The sequence below is a fragment of the Centruroides sculpturatus genome, unplaced genomic scaffold (genome assembly GCF_000671375.1).
Source record: "Centruroides sculpturatus isolate CEXI.00-Female unplaced genomic scaffold, Cexi_2.0 scaffold517, whole genome shotgun sequence".
Classification (NCBI taxonomy): domain Eukaryota; kingdom Metazoa; phylum Arthropoda; class Arachnida; order Scorpiones; family Buthidae; genus Centruroides; species Centruroides sculpturatus.
In genome coordinates, this window is record NW_019384811.1 from 496089 (window position 1) to 511107 (window position 15019).

Below are 15019 nucleotides of genomic sequence, written 5' to 3' on the forward strand. Positions count from 1 at the left end.
AAATGTCTAAACATCGACAAAAATTATTTAAAATTAAAAAAAATCCTGAAAAGCAACACTTGCCCAAATGTCCTCTGCAACATTTTTAGAACTCAGCAGCTTCTAACAATAGGCTAATGCTGTTGAAGATTTTAAGGTGTTTCTAATATTCAGCATGTATTATGGCTAGTCTTGTTTTTGAAAATTTCTAAATTTTAATTATAATTTAAAGTATGCCTATTATTATTATTATTATTACTGATGAAAATATATTTTATACAGTATTGTTTGTCTGCTATCAACTTCAACTAGCTTAATACCAGCAATTTAATATTAATATATTGAAAATAAATAACAAGTAAAATGATTAATATTTAACTAATTAAGTGATCCATAATTAAGTGATAACTAAAATACCTACATGTTGAAGCTGATAACATAAGAGATCTTGAAAAAGTCTAGTTATTCAAAGACAACTGAATTCTGATTTTTTAACTAAAACACAATCATATTTTAACAATACACTTTAACTTGTATGTTTTGGTATGTGTTAATTTGGATAACATTAGCCAATTAATAAAATTGTTCATAATTACATTAAGTGAAGTCTAGACACACATTAATCATTGAAAAGTTTGTATATAGTTACATAGTTTAAAATGAATTTTAGAATAAAAACAACAAAAATTAATTTCAATTAGAAAGTAAATCAATGAGATGATGCTAAATATTAGTTTAAATAAATTATTAAAAGCTTATTGAATAACTAATCAAATAATTAAACTTTATTATATAACAAAAATCAACAATCATTGAATATCTGGATATTCATTAAAAAACTCTAGACATATAACAAGCTTAAATATTTATTAAAAATTGTATATAGAAATATTTTCAATAATTTCTTAGATTTTATCAATTAAATAAAATATTAAATACTTTATGTTATTTAAATAGCTGTATACATACCCTATTTAAAATTAATTTGCTGATGAAAACGATTAATCTATCTCTCTCAAGTTTATCAGAACTCTGAAACAAAGATAATCATTATTATTATTAGCTATCATCAAAGAAATTTTTTGAAATTTTACAGCCATATTTAATAAGAAGTGGTCTTGTAAAATACATTAAATAATAAATTATTAAGTTAAAAATTTCTGATATTAAATATAATCTGAATTATAAAAAAATCACTTTTAAACTACATGAATATTTTTTCATTGTTGTGAAGATGCTTTTAAAAACTAGTAAAATTAAAAATGCAATTCAAAAATTGATTGAATACAAAGTTTTTTTCCAACAAAAATAAAATTATTTAAATTTTATGACTCTCCCTACGAAAATATTCTTTATTTATACTTTTAATAAGTTGCCAATAATGTATGTATCTGTTTAAGAACTGTAGAGGTCTGCAAAAGTGAAAAAATAATTTGCAACTTACAAAATTATTTTCAAACCAAAAAGATATAAGCTGCAAATATGCAATCTTGAAAAAAATTTTAGTAATTTGTTGCAATACAAATTATATCATCAAAGCTAAATAAGCTGTTTTGAAAAAAAATATATAGTAATTCATGTAATTTATTAAATAAAAATTTTAATTACTGAAATACCACTAATATCAATGCNTACAAATATTAAAGTGATGCAAAATAAGGAAACAGAAAAATGCTATATATATATATATATCATCATTATGATAAAAGCAGTGACCAAAACAAAAAACCAGCATAAAAAATAATGGATCTAACATTTTCACTCATGTTAAATGGGCATTGTCAGGCTGGTTTTGGTCACTGCTTTTATCAAGTTTACCCAGTTTTGAGTAGATGTCATCATTATGACAATAATAAAATAACTAAATGTTTTATAATTAAAAAATTACCTTTTGTTTCCAGAAAAAGAATCATTTGAACTTTGGTTACTGTTCTCATCATTAGAAGCAGTATCACTTTCACTAGCAGATGAACCATTGGAATTAGAATCAGTAGAAGGTGAATGGTCTTTACGTTTCCTCCGTACTAATCCTTCAGATGATAAACTGAAAAACACAGATTCTCTGTTAAAACAACATCTCCAATTAGCACAACATTCACTAATAAATTAAAAATTAAAGTGATAGTTACTTTATATTATTTAAAGTCATAAGCTAAATTTTTCCTATACAGTGGTAACTTGTGCTTCAAATACTTTGAACTTTGAACCTGAATTTCAACAAAAATCTGCCCCAGAGTTCAAACAGTGCTTTGAAGTTTGAACTGTGTGCCAATGAAATAATGCACTAAAAGAGTAAATGCAATTTGTTGTGTGCCAAAGTCATCTCTCACTCTTGTTACGTTCATGTGTTTTCAATTTTTTTTTTTTGCTTTATTTTTGGTATATTTGATTATATATATTGTGTTTTATTCATTGATTTTTAATAACTTCTTCCTGTAATTTTAATTTTTCTTTCTTGACAGCTTTTGAGCACTCCCATACTTTTTTCATCCTTTAGTTCAAATTTCTATAACAGAACTTTATAAACTGCATTCAAAGTTTAGGAACATCTTCCTCATACATATTACATAACCAAAACGTACTGGAGGTAGTATAAGTTGAAAATAAATTATACCGATATAAATCCAGCAAAATTTAATAAAATAAAAACGTTTTCAATCGTTTTTCAACGATCATCGTCAGTTACAAAAATAGAACAGTAAATATAGAATATAAAATGCATTCGAAATAAATATAAAAATAAAAATTAACAGAAAACGCCCTAACGGACGAACTAATTTGCCTATTAGTCGTTGTTTTTATAATTGATGCTTGATCCCATTGCATGTCTATATCCTGTTGCTTTGCATACGATACGAAGACAGTGTTATCAAGGTTCCTATCTATTGTGTATTTATGCTCCTTGAGCCTTTGCTTCAGACCACGCATTGTCGCATCCACATAAACTAGCCTGGAATCGAATCATTGATCATGTAAAGGTACTGAATATATGCCCATTGTTGAATTTTTTTATTTTGCAATCCTTTGCGAATTGTTTTTGCATCAGCTTGAAAACACCATCCTACCCGAATTTCAACAGCAGATCATTTTCTACGGCAGATACATTCACGACATATTTGTACTTTGGCGTGAAGAACCTAACCTACAATATTTTTTAAACAAGATCAACAATAACCCTTACGGTTTAACTTTGCAGCTTGACCAGAAGAGCGACTGAGTGTTAACTTCCTGGACATTTCCATTACGTGCAAGCAAGGGGAGATCTTGACCGATATTTACCATAAACCCTGCTTTCAACCCATTATCATCCCATGCCAATCAATCGATCCCAAGCATATCAAATTGGCGGTTTTCAGATCATGGATTAAACGTGCTTACACGCATTGTACAAGTTTTTGCGACACGATAAGGGAGCTAAAGTACATTCTTGAGATAGCCCAACTAAACAAATATCCAAAGGAAGAAATAGAGAATCTTATTTCATCCTTCCAATCCACTGAACGACGTTCTCCCAAGATTGACTATAATAACGAATAGTACTTAATTACATCCCATTTTTGAACAAGATACACAGATCTACTGCCAAGTCTAATAACATACACATTGTATACTGCCGCAACCCCACTATTTTCAAACTTTTGGGAAACAATAAAAAGAAAGAGGATCGGAATTCAACAACGGGTATATAGTCAGTACCTTTACATGATCAACGATTTGATTCCAGGCTAGTTTACGTGGGTGCGATGATATGTGGTCTGAAGCAAAGGCTCAAAGAGCATAAATACACAATAAATAGGAACCTTGATAACACTGTCTTAGCATCGTATGCAAAGCAACAGGATATAGACGTGCAATGGGATCAAGCATCAATTATAAAAACAACGACTAATAGGCAAACGATCAAACATCTGGAGAGGTTGGAAATCTATAAAGTGCACATGAAAACCGCTTGTATAAACCATAGAGACGCCGACTCATTGTCCACTGCGTGGAGGTCCTTTTACAATTATTAATTTTTCACTATTTATTTAGTTTATTTGTTAATTTTTCATTAGTTCGTCCACTAGGGCATTTTCCATTAATTTTTATTTTTATATTTATTTCAAACGCATTTTATGTTCTATATTTACTGTTCTATTTTTGTAACTGACGATGATCGTTGAAAAACGATTGGAAACATTTTTATTATATTAAATTTTGCTGGATTTATATCAGTGTAATTTATTTTCAACTTATACATATTACAAATTTCTTTTACTGTTTGTACAATGTTATATCCTTTCTGAAACCCATAAGGCATATGCCTGATAGGATTTTGATCTGAAGACATTAAAACTTGATTTTATGCAAACAAAACGTAAAGTAATAAGTTTAAAATAACCTTCTAAACAAAGAACGTAATCTCATATATGCAATAACATGTTAAATCACATAACTGTTATAATTAAATTACACATCTATGTTAAGTAACAACAGCTGTTAAAAATATGCAAAATCTTTCTGTTTGACCCAATGTAACCTTTACTTATTTACCATGCATCAAAGAATTATATGGAAGCAACCAAACCTAAGAGAAAAGTTGTAATAGTGACAATTAAGGTGAAAAAGGAAGTTATCATAAAGCATTAGAATGGTATGCATGTGGTGGATGTGGTGGCCATGTTTAAGATGCCAAAGTCAACAGTGTGTGACCAGTTAATGCAATTTTCATTTTTATTACACAGCATTTATGTATTTTGTTTATTGTTTTATGTTTTAATTTATTAGGGAATTTAATTGTGTAATTTTACCTTAAATTATGTATATTTGCTATTTTAAATTTATCAAAATGGGTAATGTTTTGGGTCTGGAAATTGATTAATTCACTTTCCATTATTTCTAATGGGTAAAAAGGATTTGGATTTCAAACAATTCGAAGTTTGAACAGCCTCCTGGAATGAATTAAATTTGAAGTATAAGGCACAACAGTAGCTAATCAAATGTAATAAATTTTATCAAGTAAATAAGAGCTTACCCAAATAAAATTTTCTAAAAATAAATTTATCTATACTAATATTATAAAGAGGTAATGTTTGTGTGTATGTATGTATGTATGTATGTATGTATGTATGTATGTATGTAGCAGGTAATCTCCGAAACTACTCATCCGATTTCAAAAATTCTTTCACCAATATTTAGAATGGAACTTCAGGGTGGACATAGGCTATATATTATTCCGTTAAACATGAGGGATGGACAGTTCTTTATGGTAAGCCTTACGGAAAAGGTTACCGTAAAGAACTCTGCTTCTATTTAAACCATTTTAGATGCAGTTTTTTTCGTTTTTGATTGCGTTTTAATAGAGTACGTCAACAGAATGTACACTAAGAAGGGATTTTTCGATATTCCCCCGCGGGGGAGAGAGACAGGATTAAGGCTTACTCTGAAAAACTTGGCTTCTATTATACTATTTTAGATGCGGGTTTTTGCATTTTTGATTGCGTTTTAATAGGGTACGTCAACAGAATGTACACTAAGAAAAAATTTTTCGAAAAATTTTCCCCCACTGGGGAAGTGTTATACATTTATAATAGATACATTTTGAGCCACAACAAGGCGTGGCGGGGTCTGCTAGTAAATGATAAAATAAAATAAAATTTACACCTTATATAAACACCAGCAGCAAGTTTTTAATAAAGTTAAAGCATTTTCAACCTAAGTTGATAGGTCTTTCTTAACTTGTTAAACTATTGAACATATAAAACTTTTAATGAAAAAGATCATCAATATAATTTAAAACAAACATAAAGCAGAACATACCATAATATAATCATATCATAGTTTGTCATTTTGTAAAATCCTAGTTTTCAAGGTTTTACAAAATGACATTTTTACAAAATGACAAATTTTACAAAATGACAATGAATTTATATTCATTTGTATACAAGGTTTCACAAAATAACAAGTTACATTATCATTATACTAATTCATCTGAAATTTATTCCATTCCCACAGAAAACCTGTATTTTAACAAAAAACTACCTACATCAAAGGATTAAGGAATGCAAGTATGCTATTGACAAGAAACTCTAAAATACAGTGTTCCCAGTTTATGCTAACAAGTAAAAAGTTCAATTTAATTGAAATAAAGCTAAGATAATTAGATCAGCCAAAGACCATAATTGTCTTAAGTACTTGGAGATATTGGAAATTTATAAAGCCAATAGAAAATATGACTGCATTAGCTACCATAATGCCAACACCTTATCTACTAATACAGAGGTATATTTCTGAACTCTAACTAGATCAAACTATTATTTTTTTTTACCAGTACAATGTATTAATTTCATATTGTCGATAAAATATATAGCAATATATTTTAATTTTCATTTGAATTTGTATTTTATATATTTTATTTTATGTTTTAAATTTCTTTTTCTAATTAAAAGTTTCATATCTTTAATAGTTTGACAAGTTAAGGAAAACTATCGAGTTAGGTTAAAATGTTTTTACCATTAAAAACTTGTAATAGAGTTTATATTAAGTGTAAATTTTATTTTATTTTTGAAATTTCTCTAGCTCAACAGCTCTACTGTTAAAGCCAAATGATTGCCACATTAATATAGATCCATCTAATCCAGAAAATTTTGGCTTTGATATTTCTCCTTTCTATGATAGTTCCATTATTTATAAACAATTTTTAAACACAGTTTACATCAGATTTTAAAATAAATTTCAAATATGAAAAGATATTTTCAACGTTTAACAGAAACGTACTCAGAAAAAAAAAAAACTATCAAGTAACTAAATACCTTATTTGTTGCTGAGGGGGTTTATTAAAAACAAATGTTTTCGATCTACTCAATAGATCATACAAATATGGAATACATCTTAAAATGGAACATCACATTCAAAATTCAAAAATACCAATAACGGATCAACTACTTAGAATAAGAATTAAATCGTAAATAATATATAAATGTAAAAATAAATAACATAATACAGTGAGTGTTCGGTTAACGAACAGTTCAAATAGTGAACAAATTGGATAACAAACACTTTTGGGAAAAATTTTTATGATCGGACAATGAACACATGTTCGGACAACAAACACATGTTCGGTTAACGAACACTTTACTGAACAAACATAAAAAAAAAGCGACGGAAACGAATACCTATTGATTTTCCCTTGTCTTCGGGTGATAATTCGAAATTCTTTCGGAGTGTGGGAGATGTCAACATCGACGTCAACCCAATACTGATCGGATAGTATAATATTCCTCTGAATTTTGAAACTCTCCCTTGTAATTCCAGCTTTCTGTTTACCTTTCTGACAAATAATTTTTTATAGTATTCGCGAGACTGTCCGACGGGCACTTGTTAAGTTTTGCGTCAGGGTTTATTTACGAAAGGTAAAAGTTTAACTGTCTCATAGAATATTTGTTAACGTTTTAATACCAAATTTCAAATTTCATCCAGGCCTTGCATTTAAATAATTTTTTGTGGGCTAGCTGATTTCTGTTCTCTGAATTTTTGTAAGTCGTAACTATGAAAGATATATCAAGAAGTCTCAAGCTGCTAATGGAGTAATGAAAATCACATCTGAGAAATAAAGAGCATTTTAGAGCTCATAATGGAACCTGAAACTGATCTGACGACAGAGGAACTCCGAGAACTCTCAAATAAAAAATACCAAAAAACTCAGCGAGATGTGTTTTATTTTGAAAAAGAGGAAGACGAAAGAGGATCAATGTCGACATCTGTTACTAAAGATCTTTTAAAGAAGTAGGAGGATGTCAGAACAACGATCATGCAAGTGGCATCTAAACCAGAATAAAGTTAATGTAGGGTTGGGGATCTCTAGAATTACAATACTGTTAATTACTTCCAAAAAATCCTGAAGAAAAAAGAAAAGCAATTGACATTGGAAAGATTCTTTAACCTCCACAAACAGAAAAACATGACTAATAAAAATGCAAGACTAGATATATATGTATTTTTACTATTACATATAAATAAATGTAGTAAAAAAGTATATATTTTTTATGTTTTGGAGTCTCTGGAATGAATTAATCAAATTCCCATAAAAACCTATTGTAAATCGATAATCGGTTAACGAATAATTCGGATAACGAACAAAGTCTTGGAATGGATTATGTTCGTTAACCGATCACCCACTGTACAATATTTAAACAATAATACAACATAAAAATAAAAGTTATTAAGTTCTGGCTAATGTGGTTACAGATCATATTACAGTTATGAGCTACTTGTAAGCTTTTTAATGGCAAACTTCCAAGCCTAGGGTAGACCCTCCGCATCTCTGGCATTTATACATCCTTCATCAAGTTTGCTCCTGTATATTTCCATTTTTTTATTTTTATGTTGTATTATTGTTTAAATATTGTATTATGTTATTTATTTTTACATTTATATATTATTTACGATTTAATTCTTATTCTAAGTTGTTGATCCATTATTGGTATTTTTGAATTTTGAATGTGATGTTCCATTTTAAGATGTATTCCATATTTGTATGATCTATTGAGTAGATCGAAAACATTTGTTTTTAATAAACCCCTCAGCAACGAATAAGGTGTTTAGTTACTTGATATTAACATAATCAATAAACATTCGCTTCAACTTTATCTTATTTTTTAAATAATTGTTTTTAAGCATTTCTCTAATAAACTAATGTATTTTAGTGAGTAACTGGCTGTAAAGAATCTACAGTTGAATATCTGTATTTACAGATATTTCATGCCAACAATTCCTACAAAAATGTTAATTTCAATGTAAATCGATACTCTTGCTAAAATAATTCCTGAAATTTTCTACATATACTCAAGAACTTCCAGAAAAATGTTTAAATGTGCTTAAAAAGTTTTATTTCTGTTTTTAAATATTTTATATACATTCTTATAAAAATTCTGTGTAAATTTTTATCATAAAGTTGAAAACAAGGCATGAATCAGGATATTCACCAGACACATAGAACACAAAAAGGTTAGAAGTTGTACTACTTGGACAATGCTCACTGATACTGAAGCCATGTGTCCCACCATCATTTTGAGTGAATACACTGAGCAGCAGCCAAATTTTTAGTTTGATATACACAGTCCAGTCACATTAATATGACCACCTGTCAAAAGCTAGAATGGTCCGCAAGGACAGATGTGTACTTCTGTTGATCCATCGTTCCTTCCACAATGATGAGTGCACCTGGGGAATGTCACGAAAACATTCCCCACACCATAATGCTTCCTCCTCCAGCTTGGATGCTTGCAACAATTGTTGCAGGGTGTTTGCTTTCAGAGGCTTTACGCTGTATATGCCAACGTCCATCTGTCCAATGGAGCATAAAACGTGATTCATCAGAAAAAGCCACCTGTCGCCACTCAATGGACATCCAGTTGCCATACTGGCATGAAAATTCCAGTCTTTGTCGCAGATGAACAGGAGTCAGCATAGGTGCTTTAACCAGGTGTATGCTGCGAAGGCCCATACGCAGCAACATTCACTGAACTGTTGTCGAGGAGACACTTTTGGTAGCTCCTTGGTTCATCTTGGTGGTCAATTGGTCAACAGTTGCATGTCTATTTGTCCGAACACATCTCCGCAGACGTTGTTCACCTCTGTCGTCTATGGTGTGTCATCCTTGTATATATTGTCGGTCGGTGTTATCGTCTTCGTCATGTAAAAAAAAAAAAAAACTTTTTTTTTTGTTTTCCTTAGCTTCGGATTTATTTCCTTTTTGTGTATGTATGTATGTATATATATCTAGTTTTTGTATACTGCCAATGTGGTTATTGTATTGTAAAAAAAAAAATTTTTTTTGTTTGTTTTTGGGCGGCTTTTGTGTGGCAGCATGGTGTAGGTGGAGGTGGTATATATATGTGGGGGAACCAGAAATTCGGCATTCTGGTTCTTGGTGTTCGAGTTGAAGGTGCGTCCTACGGGTGTATTATGTGGACTCTTTGTGTTGACCGCCACGTACCAGGCCTACACCAGCTTCCTGTGTTGTAATCTGGACTACATTTTTGGTATATAAATTTTGTTTGATTCTGTATTGTACTCGTCTCCTTCTTTCGTGGTAATCTTTTTTTTATTCATCCCTGCGAATATCATCCTACAAATATTCGCAGATCCCGCAATGGCCTGTGGTGCACCACATTTGCCACATTGCTGATTTTGGATAGTGCCATTTTGCCATGCACGGTATACTTTTACCACGGCGGCACGCGAACAGTTTACAAAATTGGCCATTTCAGAAATGCTTCCACCCTTGGCCCAGAAGCTGATGATCATGCCCTTCTGGACATCGGATAAATCATGTCGTATATCCATTAAGCCAATGATTGCAATGTGTGTCACTTACCTCAGATATCCTTCATATACCCTCCACTGCAATGTGTTGCTACCTGCCACCTATGATTAGTTATTTCACATTGATGTCGACAGTAAGGGGTAGTCACATTAATATGACTGGACTGTGTATATTACAACCATTAGTATAAAAACACAATCCAAGATTACGGATCTAGCAAATGCTAAATGTGGAAACTCAATTGTACTCCAAAATATTGAATTATTTGAGAATAAAATAACACAAGAATAAGAACCTTTGCAAGATCCAATTTCCTTATAAAATGTTAAATGAAAAAAAAAAGATCAATTCTAGATTTTTATTGATTTTGAATTCATTGAAATACAATACGACTACTGAAATTAAAACATATTTATAACATTAAAGATCCATAGTTCATGAAATACTTCTAAAACTGGAACTTCTATTTACTTATAACTTCTAAATGTGCAATAACCTTACAGTTATGTGAGCTAGCAGGGGGCCACTATTCTCTCTAATTGAAAATATAGGCAAAAAAAAAAAAGCAACAAAATGCCTATTGCATAAATCCAAAATAATCCAACAAGTGGTTTCAAAATTTAAGAAATCCATAGTGTTTATCACAGACACAAAATATTTTAAATTCCATCCAGATTGATTCATTGGTATTAGAGATATCAAGAGTCAAAATTAGCACTTTAACATTATAGGTGTGGCTGAACTCTAATGTAAGAGAGCTACCAGCTCTACAGTAATTGTGAAATTTTAAAAATATCAAATTTATTATTTTTCCATTAGTTTAAATCATTTTAAGTAACTATTATAATCAAGCTTCCTTTCATTTTCATAATCTTTGAGTTGCATTATTACACCGCAAGACATATTATAAAATGTTTATTCACATTATACTATTATCGATTTTTATTCAGTACAGGTATCCCTGGTACAACATGGCACTTCTACAAAACAATTTCACTCTAACATGGGACAAAAATTGGGGATATCCCCCATTTCAACTTCACTCTAACACAGTTCAAGAATTCAGGAAATTTCCCATAAAAAATTTCACAATTTTTAAGTGCAAACTCAGTTTTTCGATAATTTTTCAAGTAGCATATGTGTTGTCTCAAATTTGCCCATGGATTTTAGAATATCGAAATTTTCGATTTGTTTCATGGTTTACTATGGTATTAAATATTTTCTTTAATTATAAATGTCAGTGTAATTTTGGCCTGTACCTTTAATATCAGACTCCCCTCATAGATTAATTGTCGTATTTAGTAAAGTTTATTTAAACATTTTTAGGCATGTGTTGTTAAACATTTTTAACCATACGTAAGTAATTATTTGTAAAAATGATGAACAAAATACAGCAGTATTGTAAGTTGTTCTCAACTCAAACAATTCAGTATTCCAGCACAAATTCTTGGAAAAAAAAATTACTCTGTACTTGACTGAACAAATGTGACCCTACAACAAATTTTTGATAATAATATATTTTTGTTTTTATTTTGTCATCCATAAAAAAAGTTATGATAAAAATAAAATGAAGATGTTGCTGATATTTCTGATCAAGATTGACAAGATAGATCAGATGATGATGACACTTTGTAAAAAGAAAACATCCTCATTTGACTAAAATTAATATTAATGTGTAATAATGTACTTTTAACTGTGATTGTTAATTAATTATCATTTAGAAATTAATTATTGATTGCTTTAACTAATATATTTCTTTAACAATATATATTTTTTATATTGCATATAATTATATTTTTTATATATTTTATATTTTCTTTAACAATATATAAAAGCAATATATACACATTGTTAAAGCAATATAAATATATTTATTGGCAAGGATAAGGTGTTATTTATCTGTTTGATGATTTGCTGGGTACTGTTTGATATTGTTATATTTCTGTTAGTGACAGAAACAATAGTATACTTTTGTTAACTTTTGGAACCTAACCCAGATTTTGATTAGTCCTTTGATACAGCACAGATTCGAATAACACAACACTTTTTCAGAATGTAACTAAAGTGTTATACAAGGGATACCTGTATTTAATTCTACTTTAATAAGTCATTCAATGTAATCACTTTATCTCTCTCCTTTTTCTTTAAATTGCTGTTCTAAATGCACATTACTTTCATCTGTTATCTAATAAATTGATCTTATAAAAAGTATGATCATTAATACATTTTCCAGTTTAATTACTTTTAAATTTTAGCAGCCGAAGACTTAAAAATCATATTTTCACTTATGTTATAGCATTAATTTTCAAATTATGATGTTTCAAGACAACATCTTGGAACATTATAATCACAAAATTCTCTCATATCAATACAATAAATATTGTTAGACTTAAATCCTGTTAAGAAATATTTATTTAAACACAATTTATAATTAAATTTTAATCATTACAATTTCTTTCACATTTGATTTGCCCAGAATATTAACGTACAGTAGAGTCCCGTACAACGCGAGGGATTTGTTAAGCATTATAGGAAATTGCGTTACCGAAACCTGCATTATCACATGATTTATGAAAGTTTAAACCTTGGCCTATAAGTTAATAAAAAAAAAAAAAAAAAACGTATACAGTAGAGCCTCGAAAACTCAACCTAATGTGGACCGAAGGGTGACCAAGTTTGTAAAAATGCCAGGTTATCGGGAATGGGGTTAAAAAAGGATAAGTATGCGTGTTTCCTCAGAAAATATTATACTGTACTTGTATGTATTGTTTACTTGAGAATACAACAGAGAATAAACTGCCCAAATATCTTTAAACAAAGGAAAAGTACATACTTTATGAAGGTATGGAGCCTTTGCTACATAAAAATGAAAATTAATGAATACACTGTGTACAGTAATTTACCTGATAAGACAGACCTCAGAAAAATACTTTATGAGGCATAAACCTGCCTATGATAAAAATTAATTATCTAAGGGTATTTTTGCCCTGCCAGGGTGTGGCCGAGTTATCCGGAGTGCCGGGTTATCGAGTGCCGAGTTTTCGAGGCTCTACTGTACCTCTGATTGGCAAAATTTGAGGGTGTTGCTTGCTCTCTACTCTACTCTACAGCATAATATTTTAATTTCTCAACATTTTAAAATTAATTACCTTCTTCTATGTTTATGTTTTTCTTTTCCTGTTTTTCTTCTTTTCTTTTTCTTCTTTTTTTGATCATGAGATTGTGATCTAAAAGCAACAATCATAATTATAAGAACAAAATTTTAATTTTTTAATTTGAAAATAAACAAATTATATATAGTTATTAAATAAAAAATTTTTACAATAAAATTCATAATAAATTTGAAACACTGACTGACTATAATGATTAAAAGTATTATTTTTATACATTTTGGAATTAATTGTAATTAAGTTTAAAAATATAATTTATTATATATAAATGTTTAATATTGTATAGTCATTGTATGTTCCACCATTTTTTCAAAAGTTTCTGTTAATCATTTTTTTACATTTTACTTTTAAAAGTCTTAAATAAAATTAATCGTTAATCTTACTATAGTAATAGCAAATAGAATGTTCTACTCAATGTTTAATAATTTTCATTTTAATGGTTATGCAAAAATATTTTTCTTTCATCAATCAGTTTACCAACATAATTTATTTTTGAACTATGGATTTCATATTTCTTTTTAATGTCATGTTTTATTAATTTACTAATTAATTCTATTGAAAAACAATTTATGGATGTTTACATAAAAATTTACTAAAACAACTAAAGTATTCGAAGAGCATAATAATAAAATAAGCATAATTCTTAGGGGGAAACACCCTAAGAATTATGCTTATTTTTACAATTTGTAAGAAATCAAATTTTTAATAAATACATAATATAATGTCTATGACTTTAACTGATTTGTATGATACAAATTTATATTTGATTAATTTATCATGAAACAGATCAATTAAATACTAATTTAATATGGCTGATATTGACAATTGTCAAAAATAAAATGCGATATCATATTCAAATATATTTGTAATAGTGTACAGAAATCAAATAATGCTTTATTACAGCTTATTTAATTAAATAACTTATTCTTACTGTTTCAGAAAAAAATTTTTTTTGAGTGAGAACATATTATTTAACAATACTCTAACACCATTTCACAGATATTCAACTAACATTCCTTAAATTACATAGTTATAAGATATTGGCATTATCATAGTAAATAGTTTAAAAACTAAATAAATAATTTAAATTACAGTAATGATGAAATATGTGGTTGTAATTACAATAATGTAACTTGTATCCATATTTCAACCCTTCTTTGAATTGAAAATCTGTAAATTTAAATGTTGGAATATTATGAGATTGTTATTGTTTCAGAAACATTAAAATGAGTAATTTTTGTCAAAAAATATTGAAATTATTTAAATGTATTGTATATGCACAATTAAACAATAATAACGTGTACATAAAGAAATATGTCAGAAATGGTCTTAGAATTCTTTTTGCATAATATGTAATCTCAAATTGTAAGAAATATTAATAATTTGTAGAAATGTTTCATTTGCATGACTTTTTCAAATAATCATGCACTGGATTATTTTATTTCTGTAATAAACTACAATCTTAAATATTTGATTACTTTATTATCAATGTGTGAAGTATTATTAATAAAAATTTCCATCAAAATAATGAATGTAAACAGGCTGCATTGACATAATTTCAGAG

At 28.8% G+C, this 15019-nt stretch overlaps 1 protein-coding gene across 2 annotated transcripts in view; it reads right to left on the bottom strand.

Annotated features, from left to right (window-relative positions):
- Positions 1-13589, bottom strand: part of LOC111629784 (pre-mRNA-splicing factor CWC25-like) — a 43281-nt gene extending 29692 nt beyond the window's left edge. For both annotated transcript variants that reach the window (XM_023373693.1, XM_023373692.1), the window contains exons 1-2: positions 13435-13589; positions 1868-2023 (exon numbers count right to left, since the gene is read on the bottom strand). In XM_023373693.1, the coding sequence (XP_023229461.1) occupies positions 1868-2023; positions 13435-13529 (251 nt within the window). In that variant the 5' untranslated portion in view covers positions 13530-13589. The remainder of the gene's footprint in view (positions 1-1867; positions 2024-13434) is intronic.
- Positions 13590-15019: the final 1430 nt, after the last annotated feature.